This window comes from Acromyrmex echinatior, chromosome 13 (genome assembly GCF_024713525.1).
Source record: "Acromyrmex echinatior isolate Ae372 chromosome 13, ASM2471352v2, whole genome shotgun sequence".
Classification (NCBI taxonomy): domain Eukaryota; kingdom Metazoa; phylum Arthropoda; class Insecta; order Hymenoptera; family Formicidae; genus Acromyrmex; species Acromyrmex echinatior.
In genome coordinates, this window is record NC_141864.1 from 4,611,183 (window position 1) to 4,632,510 (window position 21,328).

At 29.2% G+C, this 21,328-nt stretch overlaps 3 protein-coding genes across 5 annotated transcripts in view; all 3 read right to left on the reverse strand.

The window, feature by feature from the left end:
• Nucleotides 1-177: 177 nt before the first annotated feature.
• Nucleotides 178-8,970, reverse strand: LOC105150672 (putative chitinase 2). Its single transcript, XM_087412568.1, has 9 exons — nucleotides 8,834-8,970; nucleotides 8,318-8,440; nucleotides 7,173-7,373; nucleotides 5,698-5,857; nucleotides 5,337-5,433; nucleotides 5,061-5,267; nucleotides 4,055-4,252; nucleotides 3,319-3,447; nucleotides 178-967 (listed from the first exon to the last, which is right to left on the reverse strand). Exons 2-9 carry the CDS (start codon nucleotides 8,385-8,387, stop codon nucleotides 698-700), a joined length of 1,332 nt encoding a protein of 443 aa, XP_087268694.1. The 5' UTR covers nucleotides 8,388-8,440; nucleotides 8,834-8,970; the 3' UTR covers nucleotides 178-697.
• On the reverse strand, nucleotides 8,718-12,971 carry LOC105150688 (anionic trypsin). 2 transcript variants are annotated; one of them, XM_087412576.1, is made up of 3 exons: nucleotides 12,890-12,971; nucleotides 12,313-12,444; nucleotides 8,718-10,452 (listed from the first exon to the last, which is right to left on the reverse strand). In XM_087412576.1, exons 2-3 carry the CDS (start codon nucleotides 12,379-12,381, stop codon nucleotides 10,222-10,224), a joined length of 300 nt encoding a protein of 99 aa, XP_087268702.1. In that variant the 5' UTR covers nucleotides 12,382-12,444; nucleotides 12,890-12,971; the 3' UTR covers nucleotides 8,718-10,221. The 2 variants fall into 2 exon arrangements, with proteins under 2 accessions (XP_087268702.1, XP_087268701.1); XM_087412575.1 differs by having other exon boundaries at nucleotides 12,313-12,440; nucleotides 12,890-12,954.
• Nucleotides 12,972-13,072: 101 nt separating this feature from the next.
• LOC105150671 (hypothetical protein) overlaps nucleotides 13,073-21,328 on the reverse strand; it is a 29,871-nt gene continuing 21,615 nt past the window's right edge. For both annotated transcript variants that reach the window (XM_087412574.1, XM_011063906.2), the window contains exon 6: nucleotides 13,073-21,253. In XM_087412574.1, the coding sequence (XP_087268700.1) occupies nucleotides 21,141-21,253 (113 nt within the window). In that variant the 3' untranslated portion in view covers nucleotides 13,073-21,140. The remainder of the gene's footprint in view (nucleotides 21,254-21,328) is intronic.

The following is a 21,328-nucleotide window of genomic DNA, read 5'->3' on the forward strand; positions in this document are numbered from 1 at the left end:
ATTTATGAAATTTAATGTACTTTTAATACAATTTTATGAAAAATACATTAAATTTTATGTACACAAATATATTTTTTAGTTGCTAGTTATATATATTATATATATAGTTACATATATAGTTATATATATATTAGTTATAAATTAAATTTAATGTAATGTCATGAAATTAAGTTCAAATTGTGTAACTTAAAAATATATTAAATTTCATAAAATTTTTATATTCGATAGATTATACAGTAATATGTAATATATATATTTTGAAATTTGTAATCATACATTTTTATTAATACAATTGTTCCTAATATCTTTATACATATTTTCCATTTCAATTTTTTTCCGATCTCTCTCTCTCTCTTTTTTACATCATATTATTAACATTACATTCTATAATTACATAATTTTACATTATGTTATTAACATTATATTTCATAATTATTTCAAATATAGTATATTTTTCATCACACATAAGGATAATTTTAACATATAATCCGCATATTATATGAAGTTTATCATAGATAACATCGTAAATTAATTATATTTTTATAAGCTAAATATCGACAAAAGGAACAATTTGCGAACGAGCGTTAAGCACGTTCTAACGCTTTTTGTCAGTAATTAATTGGCATTAATATATATTACCTATTACTAATATTATTTATATATATTATATTTATTAATGATTCATATATAAAGTTAATCAAAAGGAAAGGTAAATCATCACTATTGATAACGCAAACGCAATATTTGAGAGCAATTGCACAGACGATGAATCCGGTGATACTTGGTTTCCCTCTGATGATATTGTGTTATTTGCCAATGCTGCGTTAATGGATTTCATTAAAGGGTAATCACGTCCATCAAGCAAAGCCATATCACCGTGCAGTAATGAACATTTGCCTCGGAAATCGTCCGTATCGATACTCCATACCATAACACCCGCCAATTTCTGCCTCTTTGCATATTCCACCTAAAAGAGTACATTAGCATCAGAATTATTTAATATTGATATTTTCTTCAAATATTCAAACTTACGCAAATAAAAATAGAACTGCATAAAATGCAATTAAGTATATATACATATATATATATATATATATATATATATAAATTTTGCGAATCATTTTTTTAACAAAGTAAAATAATGTTAAAAAAGAATTTATTATACTTTACATAATTTTTAAAAAATGTTAAATATTACACGAGACTTTTGAGCAACTAGTCTTAAGTTTAGAAAAAAAGAACAGTCAAAATTTATATGAATTATTAATTATATCTTTATTATTATTAATTATAATAATATACAGGATGTATTACATTTTGTTTTAAACAGTCAAATATTTGAATAAACATGACTTTAAAAATTTGATTTAAAAAAAATTGATTTTACTTTTATTAATACGTCCTTCCAATTCTTTCTTTTCTTATAATTTTTAACTGAAAAATTGTTTTAAAGATATGGACAAATCTTTCAGATAAAAGTTGAGTTGATAAGACTTGAAAGGACATAAATAACAATAAAAGCAATTTTCAAAAAAAATCAAATTTTCGAGATCATAGGAAGATTATCACCATTTCTTAAATAATAATTTTAAATGGAATTATATGAGTTTTTACTATTATTTGCGTCATGCTGTACAACTTTTGTCTAAAACATTTTTCCATATCTTTCGTATATTTGACTGCTTAAAATAAAATGAAGTATTCTCCAACAGCACAAAAGTTGCAGCAATATTGTTGTAACAGTATATATATTTAATATAAAATATATCAATATATGTAATAGAAGAAAATTACGATACATCTCCTAAAGCGACACCCCTTATTTTTCAGAAACTAACTATTACATTTTATTAATAGTAATAAAATCATGATCTATTTAGCTAATTAAAGAAGTCAAACTCATAATTTGTATATTTATGGCTTGTTTTTATACGAATCAGCTAAAAACGAATTCTACGAATGCGAAAATGAAATTCTTACGATTTTCTTTTGCAAATTGCAATAGTTCAAATAAATAGTGACTATATTATTGATAATATTACGTCATTTTAAATGCTTGTAGTTTCCTGAATGAGTTTCATTTATGTTATTCTTTCTTAGTTTCTTCGTAATATGATTTTAAATTTAAAATTGGAGTGCAGCCACACACTTGTCTGTAAAACAGATCGTAGCTAACTTAATCTTTATAATGTTGCTTTATAGTGTCAAATAGCTGTATTGGAGCTGAAGGCAATTGTGTATGGGAAAACTCTTAAAAAATCGTTTAAACTATCGCGTTACATATTTGCATCTTGCAGAACAGCATAAAGTAAATATGCACATAATCCAATAAAAATCTTATATATATTCATTTGTACATACTTTATACACATTATTCCTATAAAAAGAAAAGAATAGGAATACATGTCATTACTGTGTCAGTTTTGGAGCCTATTTGGTCAGACGCTCATTTTTACTTATCTTATGAAAAAATTAATTATTGCAAAATTGGTAAACAATATATTATAAAAATTGTTTATACTATCTGATAGAAGACACTTTTTAATTTGTACTTATGTTTTTAAGTTTTATTTTTATTTTTTGTTTAAGAAATATTGTCTAAAAACAAAGTGATATGTTGATGTGTTAGCGATTTTCCTCTAATATATTTGTATAATTATAATTATGAATTATATGCCCGATAAAATATTTTTCATGCATGAATATGCATAAATATGTATAAACATACATAAATACATATAAATATTCATAAACATTTATAATTATATATGAAATATGTCCATACATGTTCATACATTTCTCTTTTATAAAATTATTTTTTAATGTAATAGAAATAATAATAGTAATGTGTAAACATAAAAAATAATTAAAGAAATAATTTTTGCATTGTTTGTTTTAGAAACAAACAAGTTTGGAAAAATATAAAAATTTGCTCGTACATATACATAATTTTATATGTAATTATACATAAATAATTTTTTACATTTCTTCAAACTTGATTTTTTTCTGAAACAAATAGTGCAAAAATTATCTTTTTAATTATTTTTAATGTTTTCACATTACTATTATTACTTCTATTATGCTAAAAAGTAATTTTACAAAAGAGAAAACTGATGATGTACATGTATGAACATATATTTCATATATAATTATATATGTTTATCAATATTTATGCGTGTTTATTTATGTATATTTATACATATTCATGTATGAAAAATTTTTTTATCGAGGTTTGTATATTCATTTCTAAAAACGTGTAATTAAGAAAAAAATCGATTTTCATTAAGAGATTATTTTTTAAAACTGTAGGAAAAATACCTTGGCTATCATGGCTTTGCGATTATCGTAAACTACAACACGATCTTTATTAATCGCATAAGCAGTGTTGCTTTCATCATCCCATCCAGTTGTCCAATTTTGTGGATGCAATATCAATGTCTCGCAAATCTATACAGGAAACGTACAATTTATTCATGAATAATTTATTTATAAACATTTTATATTATATATTTTGGATGTTAAAGAGTTCTTATGTGTAATATATATATATATGTATATATATATATATATATATATATATATACATATATATATATATATATTTACTATTACTATTACAAAAAAACAGTTATACAATTATTGATTGTTTGTTAAAATCATGAGATATACGAAAAAAAAAACGTAATGGAAACAATAATTAAATATGATATGAATACATTGTTACATATCAACAAATCAATGATAACCTACTTTCTATTAAGTAAACAACATTTTATTATTTTCAACTTTTATATGTGTCAAAACATCGATTTCTGTGATTCGTTTCAAAATGAACAACGTCCATATTAACGTATGTTCAATAAGTAATAAATTTGAATCTTAATTGACATTTGTTTAGTTAAGTTGTTTAAATTCCATTCTTTTAAAATTAAATTAACGACATATTAAGTAAAAGAACATTAGTGACTTATAAAAATTAAAAATAACTCAAATTTGATATAATATAACATTATGAATTTAACAGCTTAGTGTACGTGATCAAATAGCGAAATACCTCATTGAATCCCATAAAACCTTCTTCAGACGTATAAGGTCCTTTGAATCCGGTGTCCAGACTAGGTAGGCCAATCGGATTTATTTTAGACGTTTCTGGTACAGTTGTAAGAACAAAAGTTCTCCCATACATCGCTAGCCCTAAAACTAATTTCTCGGGTGGGGCTCCTTGTTGTAACAAATACGTAATAGTATGTTCCTACACGGTAAAAATTTAATTACTGTACGATTATATAATTACGCTTCACATTATGTAATATTCGCATCAATATAAAACTAAATATTAAATAAATATAAAATTAATATAAACCAACAAAAAATTTTTATCAATGGTTTTTGTCTTAAAATTTTATTCTTAAAATTTAGAAGAAAAAGAAATGAACGATGAAATATATTCTAAAAATTATAAACAAAATTATAAAGGCAAATGATTGAAGTAATAATTTGAAAATTACTTGAAGTAATAAAGGCTCAGAGTTTCAAATGAAAGAAAATGAAATGAAAATAGTTGTGATAAGCCAACGCGGTTATTGGTACGTAAAATTTTTTTTACAATTTATTCTTTTCTAATATACATAACTTAGTAGACGTTTCGATCGTTTTTTTGGTTTTCTTCAGTACAATATAATAATAAAAAATTTTAACTGTTTTAATAATGATTTCAGTAAGCTGTAACTTTAATTTATGTTTTATTCTAGTAATTTTTATGATATCAACGTCAATTCAGCAAGAGTTACACATATATGCTTCTTGTTTTTTTCTTATTATGTAATATTCTTTTAATATTTTATTTCTCTTAAAATTTTCATCTTATAAAATAAAACGATGACTCACTAATTTATTTAGAATTATGATAAGAATTGTACAAATTTAATTAGGTATTTTATTAATTTACTTTGGAATACTTTTATAATATAAGGTAACTAGACATTACTATTGATTTTTTTATTACAATATGTCTGTGCATATATGTACATTAATATTTTTACGAATATCATATTTCTTACCACATCTAATCGATCTTTGCTTCTCAGTGGTGAATTTGGAAGAACCTGTTTGTTCCATGCTCCGTGATAATCATAGGCCATCACATGAATGTAATCAAGATATTTAGAAATTTTGGGAATATCGTATGCTATATCGATAGTAGAACTGATGGCACTTATGGCTGCGGTTAACAAAAAGCGATGTTCTCTAAAAGCATCCTTCAATTCCTATTGCAAGATAAATAATGGATTAATTTTTTATGTTAACATACAAATAATAAAATATAATGTTTCTACCTGCACGAGGCTAACAAAATTCTGTTTATCATGTGGAGCACCTCCTCGACTTCCAGGAAATTCCCAATCAAGATCCAATCCGTCAAATCCATACATTCTGTTGCAAAATTTTAATTTAAAAAAAGTTATAAAATCTAATAATATAATTGACAACACAATACAGATAAAATCAATCAAAATATAGATCAAAATTCAATTTTAATTATCGGTAGATATTGTAATGTTTAATTAAATCATAGATTGTAATCATCGCATATTATAAACTTCTTTCTGTAAAAAAGGTTTTACTTAAAGAATTGACTTTCTAATGAAAAGATAACATAAAAGAAGGATTAAGATAAATACATCACAGCGAACACACTTGAGAAACTCAACAGTACTAGCGATGAAAATCCTCCTACGATCCGGTGAAGAAGCCATTAGTGAATAATTTGTGCTGCCTTCGTTCCATCCGCCAATACCGAGCGATACTTTTAAACCTTGATTACGAAGCGTTGTCATTTTTCTGTAGTTACCTCTTCCTATATTCATCCAGATATTTCCACAAATTATGTTTATAAAACTTTAGCTTAATTAATTTCAGCTTAATATAATTCGAATTATCGAATGTATTAAATTAGTTATTAATAATTTTTTGGATGGGCGACCCTATTTGAAATCACTCTTTTTTATTTTACAATATGCTTGGTTTAACAACATTTTTATGAAACTGACTTATGCACTCACTAGAGGGTAATTACTTATAAGATAATTTAATTACGTTTTATTTGAATATAAGGTCAAAAATAAAAAATTCAAAATGATGGATCCATTAAAGGCGGAGAGAATTTAAAATAATAATTTGATTATCATAAAATATTAGGTGTTGGAATTAATTCGTAGCGTTTTTTAATGAAAGAATGTTATTTATTTTACATGAGCATTAAAAAATACATTAATGAAAGTACTTCCCATCACTTGTAAAACGCTACGAATTAATTCCAACACCTAATACGAGAGTTTCAGAGAGTTTTTAATTGTAAAGTAACAACAAAATTTTCAGTTTCACTTAATTTGAAGCTTATCTATATTATATGCAAACAATTAGTAAGGTAAATGTACTATATATATATATATATATATATATTAATGGACAATTAGTAGATATAATCCAATTCGTTAGACAAAGTGGTACAAAGTTTTAAATACTAAACTTTTAATGATATGTACGCTTCTAAATAAATTTGTTTATAAAAATTTAATAACAAATTTATTTAGAATCGTACCAGTTAAAAGCTTAATATTTGAAATATTTTATACTTTGTCCAACAATTGGTTCACTAATTGTACATTTACTTTACTAATTTCTAAAATGACTTCTAAACTCTGTAACACTCTCTTTAATGAATTATTAAAGATTATTTGTTGTTTGAAATTCGATATCTTTAGGCTATAATTAAATAATATCAAGAATCTTCTAAAATTGAGTCTTTGAAAAGTTGATATTCAGATTTTTTTTTTAATTTAAATTTTAGAATTCTGAGAACACAAAATCAAATTCAGCGACTCTGCAAACTCTTAGAAAACAAGGTTTCCTTTAAGTTTCTTTGTTAGAAAGCTTCCGTCTTCAAAGAATTAATTAACAACTTTTATGGACAATTTAATGAATTATGTATTAATTATCTCTTTCCCACTCCATTTCTTTGGGTTAACATTCAATCTTTATTACAATTCGCTTAGTTTCTTTAATTATTTTGAAAAGTTTAGTTCTTAATTAGTTAACTTTCTACAATAATTCATAATTATTGTAAAATATAATTTGATATAAGTTTAATATCATATTAAGGTTGTTATTACCATCTTTTTCCATATCTGCCCAAGGATCGAGACTTCTTATCGTCCAGTCCGTAGCATTTAAACCAGCAAATGCATAAATTAAGTGGGTACAATGTTCCGAACGGAGATTTTCTAAGGAGAATGCTCCATTTCCTTGCCTATAGGCAGCCCAAGATGCAACGTAGCAAACAACGATCTTATCATGTTTCGGTCTTATGAGTCCTATAACAATATTGACATCAATATAATATAATGTAATATATTGACATTATTATATTAGGTGTTGGAATTAATTCGTAGCGTTTTTAATGAAAGAATGTTATTTATTTCACATGAGCATTAAAAAATACATTAATGAAAGTACTTCCCATCACTTGTAAAACGCTACGAATTAATTCCAACACCTAATAATTAAATTCAACAAATCAATTTTACAAACGACATTATTTTGATCCTTATTTTTCAAAAAAAATTAAATAATTTAATTTATTAATACGATTATTAATATACTTATTAATATAATTATTTTAAAGTATGAGTGTATTCATTTAGGACAGAATTAATCTGCAATAAACGTAATTATTATTGTTGCAACTAAACACAAAATTATAATTTTTGTAAGATTGCCTTTTATACGACAATCAATACGTTATATTAATAAGTATAATACAAAATCGTTAATGTGTTTTTAAATGACTATTTTAATTTAGAAAAAAATCTTTTAATCGTAGGTATTAATTTATACTCACAAATTTAAAAATTTACTTATGAAGATAATTACACTTTGTCTTTTAGAGTTTTATTGTTATTTAAAATATATTTAAATCGATTGCCAGTAAATTGCGAAAATTATATATATCCGAACACACATTCAAGAAACTAAATAAATTCTAAATAAAGAAAAATCGATACTAAATTGATTAAAAAACTCATAGATAAAGCAATAATGGAATCTATTTTCGCGACACTCTGTATATACATTCGCGAGCGAAAATGTCGCGTCCTCATTGTTCGGCGTGCCGGCTTTTACTTTCGCTTGTTAATATGTAAACGCTGGTATTATTCATATACGCTAATCGAGTATAATATTACATGACATTGTTATTGCACAAGTAAAATATACATATTAATCATAAATAGATAGACTTAGTAAAAGGTAAACTCACCGTGAACGTCGTACGTCTGTATCGTAAAAAATAAAATTGTAAGTAGAAGTGCCACGTCACTGAAGGACATCGTAGCGCGCTAAACTTCTTCGATGCGTTATATTTAATGCGTTGGATAATAATCTGGAACGTATCTCGAATTAAAAAACCATTTACAATATCATCTACTTCAAGTACAGTAAACGTCGAATCTTGTGTTTGATGCTAAATTGCGAATCGCTGATTTTTATTTCAGATTTAATGCGTCTTCCTATATCATGACTTTAATTCACTGCGTTACTTGATAAGATATACAGGTATACGATAATCGATAAAAGTTATACAAGGAATAAATTCCTAACGTTAGCGATGCTTATCAAATCGTTTTTTATATCACTCGCGATAACAGTGATAGCGAAAGTTTCGTATTCTTTTTGTATATATTGTAGTAGACACTAAATGACATTAATTGTTTTGTAACAAATGGCGTTTATTAATCATCCCGATATCGGCGATTACACAATTAATACAGTATACCGATTCGTTTGACTGCAGTCTGTAGACTGTTGGACCCCAGATATGCGCGCATCAACCAGGCCCAGATCACTTTCACTCGTAACTGTTCATTCTCGAGAGACGAAGAGAACGACCGCAAGAAGGATACACTTAGAACCTGTTGTATTATTGCCGGAAATTTGCTTTGTCCTTCGTGCGGATTCTCATTCGATTTTCTGATATAAATAACATAATATTATCTGCGCATTACTTTATGCGTGAGCATGTGCTTTATAAATAGAACAACGTACAGTCAGTACATTGTCTAAAAAAGGAAAAAGAAGAAGGCGGAGAAAAAGCAGAAGAAGGAGAAGGAGAAGGAAGGAGAGAAAAATGAAGTGAAGAAAAAATAATAAAAGAACACAAGATTTAAATAAAAAGGAAATGGGAATGCAAGAAATCAAGCAAAAGGAAATAGGAAAAAGAAAAGGGAAATTAAAAGATCAGAAAAAGGATCAGAAGAAGAAGGGACGATGGGAATATAGAAAGAGAGTAAATTTGAAAATGTAAAACGATGGCGCTTATTGCTGTGTATTGAGATACGAATATCCTCCCATTGTATTAAGATAACATATCAAAAAGAGTACAGGAAATGGAAATAGAATGTTTCCTTTTATTAACAGCAGGATATTAAACTGATAATAATATATAATGATAATAATAACATGAAAACTCTCTTTTTATTCCATTAAATAATAGATTTTAAAATAATAGCTTCTATAATAAATAATAGATTCTAAAAAAATTTTGTAAGATGGCAAGAAATAATTTTTCAAAATGATTCTTCTTATTAATAACAGAAATCTTAAATTGGTATTAATAATAGCAATAAAATTTCTCTTTTAATCACAGATTCTTAAAAAATATTTTGTTCTTCGGTAAGACAATAAAAAATAATTTTCCAAAGTGTTCCTTTTGATATAGCAGAAATTTTTAATTGGTTTTAATAATGCGAACGAAATCTTTCTTTGCGAAATAATAAAATCTGAAAAAAATATTTCTTTTTGATAAAGTGGCAAGAAATAGATTTTTAAAGTACTCCTTTTATTGATAGGAATCGTAAACTGATCTTAATAATATGAACAAAATTCTTCTTTTTTTAATTAAATAATAAATTTTGAAAAGACATTTTTTAAGATGATAAATCATTTTCTAAAATCTGCAACTAAAAATTAATCATTCTTTGTATACAAACTAATAACATTTTTAATTTATATACAAGAAAAATAAATAACTTTTTAATTAAAGTAGGATCTTGGTGAACATAATAATAATAATAATAATAATAATAATAATAATAATAATAATAATACGTTGCAGCTAAATATAAAATTGTAGCTATTGCTTGTTGTTTTATACATATACGATAATCAATACATTATATCGATAAAGTATACAGGCAGTAAGCTGCAACAAACAATTATAATATTTTGGAAAGAATATTCCGCGGCTCTATTTTGAATAATAGTTTCGTTTAACCATTGTAAATAAAAATCCACACGAGAATAAACACCCGCTGTATTCGGACGAGCACATCCTTCGCCCCAAGAGACAATACCAACTTGCGTTCCATTGCATAACAATGGTCCACCGCTGTCACCCTGAAAATTCAAAATGTTGCAGTAGAATCTGGATGTAAAAAGTAAAACTTCCGTTTAGTGTAAAAATTATTTATTAAAAGAAATGTGGACTGTTAATATGGGTCTCAATTAAATTAAAATAAAATTCTGTTATAATTAATATCATTTTTTGCAAAAAATTTTTGACTTATTCTTAATAAGTATCGAAATTGTGAAACAATTGCCGTCATGATTTTTTTAATTGGCGCGATGTTTTTACAATTGATGTTTATCTATTACGAGGTATAGCAAAGTTTTTTCGTATGATTTTCAAAGTTTTGATTTTCATTATCAAACATGGTTAAAAAGTTATAAGTAATGAGTTTATATCTTAAATTAATTCTTAAAGTATTATTCTTTTATTTTAAACAAATAAGAAAGCTTGAATAGCTGTAATTTTCCTGGGACATGATTAAATATAAATTTTATCAATGTTCTATATTGGTCTCTCTAATAAGTAGGTAATGTAAGTTTAGGAATTTTTAACGAAAAATATTACAGAGCGTTATTTTTCATTAAAAATCTTTGTAATTATCATTTTAAAATAATTTTAAGAAGTCCTTAAAAATACCTGCGAAATGGAGAAAAAATACTCATGGTAAATATTCATGAGGACAGAATCAACACAAGAGTATTGTTAGAAGAACGTATTCATGAAAAGAAATTTCTGAAATTAATCTGCTAATATCTCAAAATATTTAGAATTTTCTATAAATTCAAGCTATTTAAACTTTATAAGAACCGCAAATGGACCTGAAGAAATTAGATTTTGTAAAAATAAGAAAAGGAAACCACTTTTGCTATTAAAATTACATTAGACTTGAATATAATTAAAAACAAAAAATAAAATGAAGATCCACATTACTCCTTTTTTCTAGTTATTAATTTAATTATTATTTTTTTCCAAAAAAAGATAAGGCCTGATAAAGACGTGTTGTTGTTTAATCATTTCCAAGGAAAGATGTCCCACCTAATACGAGCATCTGAAATATCTCGCTCATTTTTGATGATATGAAAAAATGTTTCAGATGAAAGTAGAAGGGTTTCAAAGGGGACGTATTTTGGTCATGTTGTCTTTCTTCTAGGTGGAGGCGTCAAAAAGATATAAAGGTTACCTCCACTTTTTTAAGCGGAATAGTTTTTTTTTTACACAATAAGATTTCTCTAATTATTTTGTTATTACATAAAAATATTAAGGTAGTGATATCAAAAAGCCAATAGTTTACGAGATATTTTATACTTTATTTTGTCACATGTTGACATAAAATATTTAATATCTCGTAAACTATTAATTTTTTGATAATCATATCTTAATACTTTCATGAATAGAATAATGAGGTGAATCAATTGGTAAAATGAAAACACATATTTGCTTATTTAAAAAATTATCCATTTTGCATACAAATTTTTTTAAAGCAATTATGTATTTTTATTCCACCAATTGATTCATCTCATTATTCTGTTCATAAAGGTACAATTATAAAAAAATTAACAGTTTACGAGATATTTAATATTTTATATTAACATGTGACAGAATAAAATATGAAATATCTGGTAAACTTTTTGACGCTTCTACCTAGTAAAAAAAAAACAACTTGACCGAAATATATTCCCCCTTGAAACCATTCTACTTTCATCTGAAATTTTTTCGTATCACCAAAAATAAGCGAGTTATTTCAAATACTCGAGTTAGGTGGAATACCCTATATATGTACGTATATTTTTATATATATATATACATACCTATATTGTATATCTATATAAGTATATATGTATGTGTTTGTGTGTGTGTGTGTATATATATATATATATATATATAGATATACAAAATTTAATGCAAACCTGACAGGCGTCGCGACCACCTTCCAATACACCCGCGCATAATTGCTTTTCTTTGTGCACTTGCGGCATAGGACATTTGTCAGGCGAGATTAATGGAATTCGAACGTGTCGCAAATACGTACCACTTCCTTGCTAACAATGAGTCACGAGAAAATTAAAGAAATATGTTATTCATTGGTCAACTAACTTCTTGTATTTCTTCTTAAATTTTATTAAATTGTGCCATGTTTTCAAAGTAAATTATTAATTTAAATAAATTTCTTTTTTAAAGAAAAACGCGATAAGAGATTCTAAAATAAACTAATAAAGAATAGATATTAAAGAATAACTGATGAAGATTAAATATATCGGAAAAAGTTTGCTTTAAACGGAATTTAAAATTGTTCTATCATTATTTCATGATAGATCAAACCCTTTATAATGCTAGAAAAAAGAGTTTGTATATCCATTTTTTATTGGTTTTCATTCACAAAAAAAAAAGAAAAAAAAATGCAAGATATTTCTTCCATCGGAATATATTATCCTCATTTATATGCCGTATTTATTATTTAATAAAACGCTTTGTAAACTTGCTTACGTTTGAATCGGGTATATGTCGACCCCATCCAATCGCGACACACTCTTCCGTGTATTTCTGGAATATATTCGTGATTTCCAGCGGAAGCGTAGCATATTGGACGTACGCGTTTCTGTAAAGAGGTCTCTTCAGCTGTAAAAGCGGGGCATGTATGACAGTGCAAGGCCGTGGCACTCACAGTGATTACAAGGTTTGCTCTTTTTATTATCGACACAAAATTATATACACGGCATAAACAGTCACCCTGAACAATCCAATATCATTTCGCATGTCCGAGAATCGAAACTCTGCGTGCGGCAATGTCTTGTCTACCAATTCCACTTGCATGGAACCCCAACTTGGTAAATACACGTAGGTCGCGCCGGCTATCACATAGAAATGGCGTGGATTTTCCGCTGCCCACGTGCCGTCGAGAAACCGTCTTTAAACAACGACGAGTTAATTATACACCTTGGTTTTTTTTTCACCTAAACAACGGAGCGATGTGAGGAAAAGTGGAACGCGATCAGACGTGAAACGTAATGACAGAACACTTTTCTTATTGAACAATATCGTTGGGTTCAATGATTTTAGTTTGTATGTGTTGAATATATAATAATTATAGAGAGAAAATATTAAGAATTTTGGGATATGTGTAATTCACAAAATTATGAAATTTTTTTAGAGAGTATCTCTTTTTTTGTAAGCGAAGTATGAAGAAACAAAATCTACATTAATTTTGTATAACAAATAAATTAAAAAGTTAAATTTTTGATAAAATACAGACAAATGAATAACAAATAATTGAGTGTTAAATTATTTTTTACGAATCTATTCTTGTATCAACTAAAGAAAGATAGTGTAATTAAAATTTATTGCATAAAATTGGTGTTTGATTACGAAAGAGAAGGTATATCGGAAATATTTATTAAAGTCATGTTTTAATGTAATTATTAACTTTCTTCCAATTTGTCTCGTTCCCTTTAAATCACTCGTTCTTTTAATATTTTATGTAGCTGTCGTATAAACGAACGTACTGATTGCGCCCCAATTTCCTCTACGTACAATCACGAGCGGCTGAGCTGACACGTAAAACAGAAACTACGTTCACGCGAGTAGTAGTACATCTCATCGCTAGTACACAGCTAATCGATACACAGATAGATACCGCGACAGATATCATTGCCTTAGGATCTAGCGCCGCTAACCTTCTCGTTACTCGTGAAATATATACGCTAGACAGCACATCACTACTCACAATCAAAAACAAATAAGATATACATACAATTAGAGGGGATGAACGGGACGGAAGGGACGAGAAAATTCACTTTATAATTGATTAGCCAGTTATCAACAGGCAGTTATTCTTATACCTAATCGACACCGTTTGATTCACCTTCCAATCCTGTTCACCCAGGTTGTTGCTGTATAGTTGAAAGAAGGATTGCATTCAGTAGCGAAAATATAAGTCCGAATGTTCCGCGTATATTTCACATACGCGATATAAATTACCTACCAAATACATTTAGGACTTATGCATTACAGAACTGCTGTTCAGAATACATCTCTCTGTTATAATAATATTTATAATTAATGAATATTTCATAGAGAATGTGTAGATATAAATATCTCTTACAGAGAGACTCAATCTCTCGAAATATATATTACATATCTTCAAACTAGATTACTGGAAATTTAAATCTGCCGACCTGTTCGGTTAATTTCTCACAAATGGAAGCGATTTACATCTTACAAGACACATCATTACATCAAACACAAGCCTTATGCTTTTTCTCGTGTGAACACGTTACATACATCTCTGCAGTAGCAAGGAGGTTAAACACGGCCACTAATACCTCATGTAATGTGGTGTAATCCTAAAATGTCTTACCAGGGCATTTCGTTTAGTTTACAAATAGATATAATTACATTCCCGAGATTATACCGGGATGTAATTTATATTTTAGCCGACAAAGGATTTTCTTCCTCCGTGATCTTTTTTACTTTGAAACTTACTTTAAATCTAAAGAGATTTAGATCACATAGACAGCTCCGTGTTTAAGGTATTAATTATACCAAAAAATGAGAAGATTAATTCTCTCAGCTTCTTGAAAAGTTATAAGTGAAAGCGAAAGATCGTTTAATCTATCTAAAGAAAATTTAACAATATGAAAATATCTTATATGTTCTAAAAGTAAGCGACAAAAATGTATGACGATAAAAACATTAAAAAGACATTAAAAAAAAATTAATATTCGTTTAATATTTTTTTTTAACAAAAAAAAATTAATTTAAATCTTTAAGGAAAAGTAATTTAAGAATAGTATCTAAGAAAAGTCATTTAAATTTTTTCGCGTTTTCAGAGAGCTTAAACTTTATCTGAAGCTTAAGTCATTTTGTACAGCTCAAAAGGAATAAATGCTTTGTATGTTCACTTCTTTCGAAGTTCTTTCCAAATTGCAATTATAAAGCGATGCATAAGAATTAAAACAAAATAGCAATTTAAATATAAAATTCCAGTATATATTATATATTACAAAACGTATACTTTATCTAGATTTAGAAATTTTGATATAAGGCATTTTTGCGTAAAAGAAAGCGACGTTATCAAAATTAATATTATTACAACAACGCAAATGTACATAAATTTATTCCAATTCGCGTGGTAAATGTATCACAGAAAAGCATGAAAAGATAAATTCGCTGTACGATGTGGCAGTGTTTCCTAATCGTAATTGGCCGCAAAAGCCTTTAGAACGAATAACTTTTTTATGTACACACATCAACTCTTACACATATCAACAAGTAAGCAAGAGATCAACATCTTAATAGCACTAAATGAAAAAGATCACAGTTAACATTAATACAGAATCAAGCTTAAAGAGTATCGTGCGTTGCTAACATCTTCGGAGAGTCCACGTGTTCTATTCAGAAAATGTCACGTGAAATATTCTCGCTCATTTTTCACCCCATTTTATAAAGCTATCTTAATTCCGGGATGTAAATTCGGGGGAATCCCATCTTTGTTCAAACATCCCAGGAATGAAGATTGCGTGTTAGGGAGATGGGGCAACAAATATGTAGGGCGAACAAAGTGCTAAAGCCCCGGCTAGAGAGAGAGAGACTACACCACCCTCCGCGACAGACATAGCGCAAAATGCGAAACGCAGTCTTGTGACACGCACCTGACCATGCAATGGGCGGCCGACAGAACGAACCTACAGGCGACGTAAGTGCCTCCGCACAAGTGGCTATGGGGTCGGCGCTGCACCGAGACCTAAGAGGAATTGACTTTGAAAAATTCGGATTCGCCGAGTCCGAGTCGAGTCGGTTGCCACCTTAACCCTTACGCCTAGCTCGGACGAATGCCAAGCATATTCGAGACCGCCTGAATCTCAATTTCATGAGTAATTTTCTCTTATTTCTCTGGTGAAAATTGTTCTCAGAATCCTTCACATATAATTTTGCAGAATTTCTACATTATTTTATAAAATTACTTTATTATAGAAAATGTTTCAAATATTTTTACACGAATTAGAATACTTTAAAAAATGTTAAAAAAAGCCTACGTCTTTTCTAGAATTTTTTTATATCGTTTGTAAATTTTATATTATTTTTTATATTATTTGTGAATTCTGAAAATAGTCTAAGATTTTTCTTTCTATGATTTCCAAAGAAAATATAATGTGTGTAAAATATGAAGTTTAAAGTATTTTTCAGAAATCTTCATAAATTTAAAATTCTTGAAAATATTATTAGGTGTTGGAATTAATTCGTAGCGTTTTTAATGAAAGAATGTTATTTATTTCACATGAGCATTAAAAAATACATTAATGAAAGTACTTCCCATCACTTGTAAAACGCTACGAATTAATTCCAACACCTAATATAAAAATGAAAATATGAAATGAAATATGAGATTTTTATTAGAGGTTTTCATCTTTTTTATACATGTTTACTCTCAATTTGTTAAGTCGTGTTAAATCTGTAAGAAAGACGTTTCGTAAAATCTTATTCAAAGATACGTTTCAAATTATATCTGTCCTATTAAAACTTTGAATATAATAACATACAACTTTCTATACAGCATCAATTAAGATAACGCTTAACTATTTGGATTTTGGAAATTGAGATTTCTGGCTGTGTCTCGAAAGCATTCAAAGTTAGATCACAATATATATGTACTGTGGTTAGATTGACACGAGCAGTTAAAGTGCATCAGTATACCGTCAGTACATATCACACAAACGAGAAATTAGAAGTGCCGAAATTGCACGATATAATCTACAGCTTGTGTGTTTCGTTAATAAAACCGATATCTCTGATTCAAATTGGTCCTACACGTGAATACACTCAAAGCGTAAACTGCAAGATACGTCAGTTAAAACTTCATTTCATCACATCATCGTCAAACGATTTTACTCTGTACTACCGGTTAGAAATTGAAACAGTTTCATTTCACGAAAGAGCGTTAAAAGACTTTATAGGTCGTTCTCTCTGTTCGCGTTGAATCGCTAAACATTTCGCTCTGTCAACTTTCAGTGTTGATAAAACCATCCCCGACCTCGCAGAGTACACTTCGCGTTACTTCCACGTCATTGACGTCAGAGTCGTCATACTACACATCCGTGGAGGTGTGGGTGACGGTACCGATGTTCTTCGCAAAGGTGAAAGGTTAAGGGGCTTGTGTGCGTGAGAGAAATGGGCGCGTCGCACGCATACGCTAAATGGATAATTCTTGATGTTGGTGATCTCCCCGCCGACGATGCGCACCACCGGCTTATCAACCGCAGACTCCCACGGCGTCGCGGTTGTTTCGACACCGGTCACCAGGGAAATCGGGCAGAGATACGGTATTAGGACCAAAACCGCGAAGAATATCATGGCTCGCGTGCGAGCTGCTGTAAAGGCTTAGCGGGATCCTCCATTTTCTGTGCCACGCTCCGTCGACTTTTGTTTTTCTGCTAATTTATATCAGACTCGCTCTTCCTAGTCGTGCACCTTCTTACTTTTCCTCGAGCTAAATATAAATAAATTATCGTTGCGTTTTCAAGAAGCATAGCTAGCCGCTGCTAGGAGCGCCAGTGGCAATGAAATCGTAATACATCTTGTAAAAGATGAAAGTGGAATCTTATGTATGTATAATGAATGTATCGACGTGAAGTTTTCCAATGTATTGACGTAAAGTTCTCCATTGGCAAATATACTGACGTGAAGTTCTCCAATATAATTTTTTCCATCATAACCAATGTAATTTTTTTTTTTTTACATCATGATCTTCTCCATCCTTCTCCTTCCCTTACAAACTTCACAATCAATTTTGTATATTGAAGGTGCAGCTAGAAATAGCAAATCTGTATAAATTTGCAATATAATCAATTTTTTTCGAGCTTTCGACATGCTAGAGTGAACGCTGAAACGACTAAAGATAACTTTATTAAAGAGTGAGATCGTTAAAAAAGACGACTTCTTTTCTATATTAATTGTCAGTGATTGCGATTTTGCTTTCCGAGCAAAAGCATGTCGCCTAGCAGACTAAGATCTGCCTGAGATATTTTCTAATTTGCGGATATATGAAAAGGCACTTCTCAATTAAAATATCATTACTAAGCTTTCAAACTTCGCTTAGACGACCGATGCCTTATACGTCTTACAAGTACAATAAAAATTAAAAAGTAGTATATTTATTGCAAGTTTGAAAGCATGTAAGAATTTGCACGCGATTGGAATAATCTCGATTTTAGCAAATAGTCGCACAATCTGAAATATATGCATAAAAATTCATTAATCATAAATATATTCTTTACTTCTATAAAGCACTACATAGTCAATGTTTGTTCCCTAACGTTTCCACTTTCCTCTAACTATGACAATAAATTTATCGTTTAGTAATTTGCCGCTTTTTAATCTTTATATTTAATTGTAACTGAATTCGATCGCGCGTGAGTACCTCTAGTTTGTAACGTTAGCTACAGACTTACGTTCGTAAGATTCGATCTGTGAAGCTATCAAAACTTTTTTAGTTAGATTAGTCGTCTAACTGGAGACGATGATACGTTTCCCTCTGATTATCCTAATGATCAAGATTAGATTAATACTCTAAAGCCTCGGAAAGCATCGTTAGCGTTCACTCTAACGTAAACGTTCTTCGTCATAATCCTTTTAATATTCCAAAGTACCGCCAGCTCAGGTAAGTCATACTAACATACTCTTACGCTGTAGCCAATATGGCTGTTTAAAGTTGCTGGTATTTAGTACGAGTGCCGACAGCAAAGAGAGAGGGAGAGAGGATTATGATTTTTTAACGAGGAGGTGTGTCAATACACAGATAAGAGATAATCCCAAGCGTTTGGTTGTTTGGTGATAGTATCGGCATCAAGAGTTTTAAATCCTGTTAAAAACCACGTCGTATCGACGGGTAACGCGCCCAATAGTGTTCCAAAAAGTTTGGCCACAAGCACGGCCGTAATCGCTATTTCTACAGACGGTTGAGTCAGAGCTTGATCGAATCAGTTCGCCCGCAGTCTTTCGATCGACCTCAATAAGATCGAACGCACTATCTCTCGAAAATTACGAAGAGATAAGTATATAATCACAAGATCTGATTGTACATTGATTGTAGATTCAAGCAAAGAAATTGTGCTTTATTGTTTAATAATTATGTGTTATAGATCAGGTATTATTGATCAAACTCTGACTCGAGTATCTCTAGTTATCGCTAGTTTCTCGCAGTTCTCTAAATGCCTAGCCGCTGTCGCGGTGTTTTTTAAGCTTGCCTCTTTAAAATACGTTGAAGGAAGTCGTAATGTAATACTGATTGTGAGTTGTACATCCCGTTTCATCGATATCCCTCGAGTTAGTTATAGCGCGTGAAGTATAGATGAAGAATCGAAAACAAAAATGGCCTAAGTGAGCGATCTTGTGGTGTACTCGTTTATATTTATGTAATTTATTAAAATGATAATTTAAATTAGAAGACAGTCTGATACTTCAATGTGTTCATGAAATATTTCAATATACGTGCAAAGATCCGAGCACCTTATAAGTCATCGTATTTTTGACTTACGCCATTCTTGCTTTAAATTTCTCTTGAATATATTTCCTACGGAGCGCTAAGCTCCGAATTACGGTGAAATGACGGTGAATGTTTGCTATAGTATCTATGTCCTATTATACGCGGATAAGTTGTCACTTCTCTAGATTATTGTCGGAAAATTGATCTCATCGCTGTGTGTTATTACGAAACATCATGAAACGGGGCGTAATATAATATCAAATTTAAATTATAAAAAAGATAATTTTATATCTACTGCGAATTAAATAAAAACCATCTTTCTTTTTTTAATCAAGATTCTAATGGCTTGAACGATATATGGAAATATTGTAGAAAGAGCAAAATCTGTTAATGGAAAACTGCTATTAAAATCAGATATCCCCAAAGGGAAAAGTCTATTAAATCAATTCGACTGATATTAAAGTGTTTTTTATTCGAATACGAGTTTTTTTGTATAGCTTTTATAGAAATGTGCGCGCAGTAACAAGAATGTATTGCTAGCTTAAAAAACATTTTATTTCCCCAGCGGCGAGGCGAGACTAGATGAAATGTTATATTAACGCGTATCGGAAAACCATATCATTTTTTAAAATAAAATATAAATTACAGTTTGTAATGTATACATCATATGATATCTCGATAACATTTTAATATATAGATCAAATTTTTATATAGTTAACAATAAAGCTATGTACGTTTTACTTTAAACCGTAATAAACTCTGTTTTTTTTTTCAAAGATACGTTAACTAATTCAACAATACAAATATATACATATGTTCTGCTATAGAACAAAAATATCTTTGTGTAACTCGATTTTTTTTCTTTTCTAATTTAACTTTCAGATAATAATTTTCAAAATCCTATTATATGCACTCTATGATAAGTATATTCGAATAGTATTGAAGGAAGAGACATAGCTTTCCGACACACCTTGCCGAATGTTCGGACATTAAATTGTTTCTCATGATAATGGGATTGATATGTTTCGCGAGACAGACGACGCTCGTTTTATAAGCAATAATCGAAAATAGTTTGCGCACGAAGAAGCCGCGTCTATGAGTTTACAAAATTTCTGCAAAGACAATAAAACCGCTGCCCCCGTGTATTTCGATATATCGAAGGAAGACATTGTGATTGTTCGATCTTATGTTCATCGCCTTAACATCCTTACAATTAGATATGTTACAGCCGAATTATCCTAGAACAATTGACTTTTATTAAGGAATAAACTCGTGCATTGCGCTCAATATGCACAGTATTGTAGGTAGCGTGAGTTCTCGTATGAGAATCGCCGCGGAAGACGTCACATCCGGCGCTGGTATGATTTGCACTGAAACAAGTCGCACGGTACAAACATCGGGACTTTTACTTTTGTTATTGATAAATTGGTAAGAATAAAAACAAA

Bases quoted from the DNA above. Each gene is read 5' to 3' on its own strand.
- LOC105150672 (XM_087412568.1), bottom strand. From the start codon at position 8,387: ATGTCCTTCAGTGACGTGGCACTTCTACTTACAATTTTATTTTTTACG. The intron at 5,434-5,697 runs GTGTGTTCGCTG...ATTTTGCAACAG, and splicing joins AGTACTGTTGAGTTTCTCAA to AATGTATGGATTTGACGGAT. The intron at 5,268-5,336 runs GTAGAAACATTA...ATCTTGCAATAG, and splicing joins ATTTTGTTAGCCTCGTGCAG to GAATTGAAGGATGCTTTTAG.
- LOC105150688 (XM_087412575.1), bottom strand. From the start codon at position 12,917: ATGGGGTCGACATATACCCGATTCAAAC. The intron at 12,441-12,889 runs GTAAGCAAGTTT...ATTGTTAGCAAG, and splicing joins GACATATACCCGATTCAAAC to GAAGTGGTACGTATTTGCGA. The intron at 10,453-12,312 runs GTTTGCATTAAA...TTGAATTTTCAG, and splicing joins GTGGTCGCGACGCCTGTCAG to GGTGACAGCGGTGGACCATT.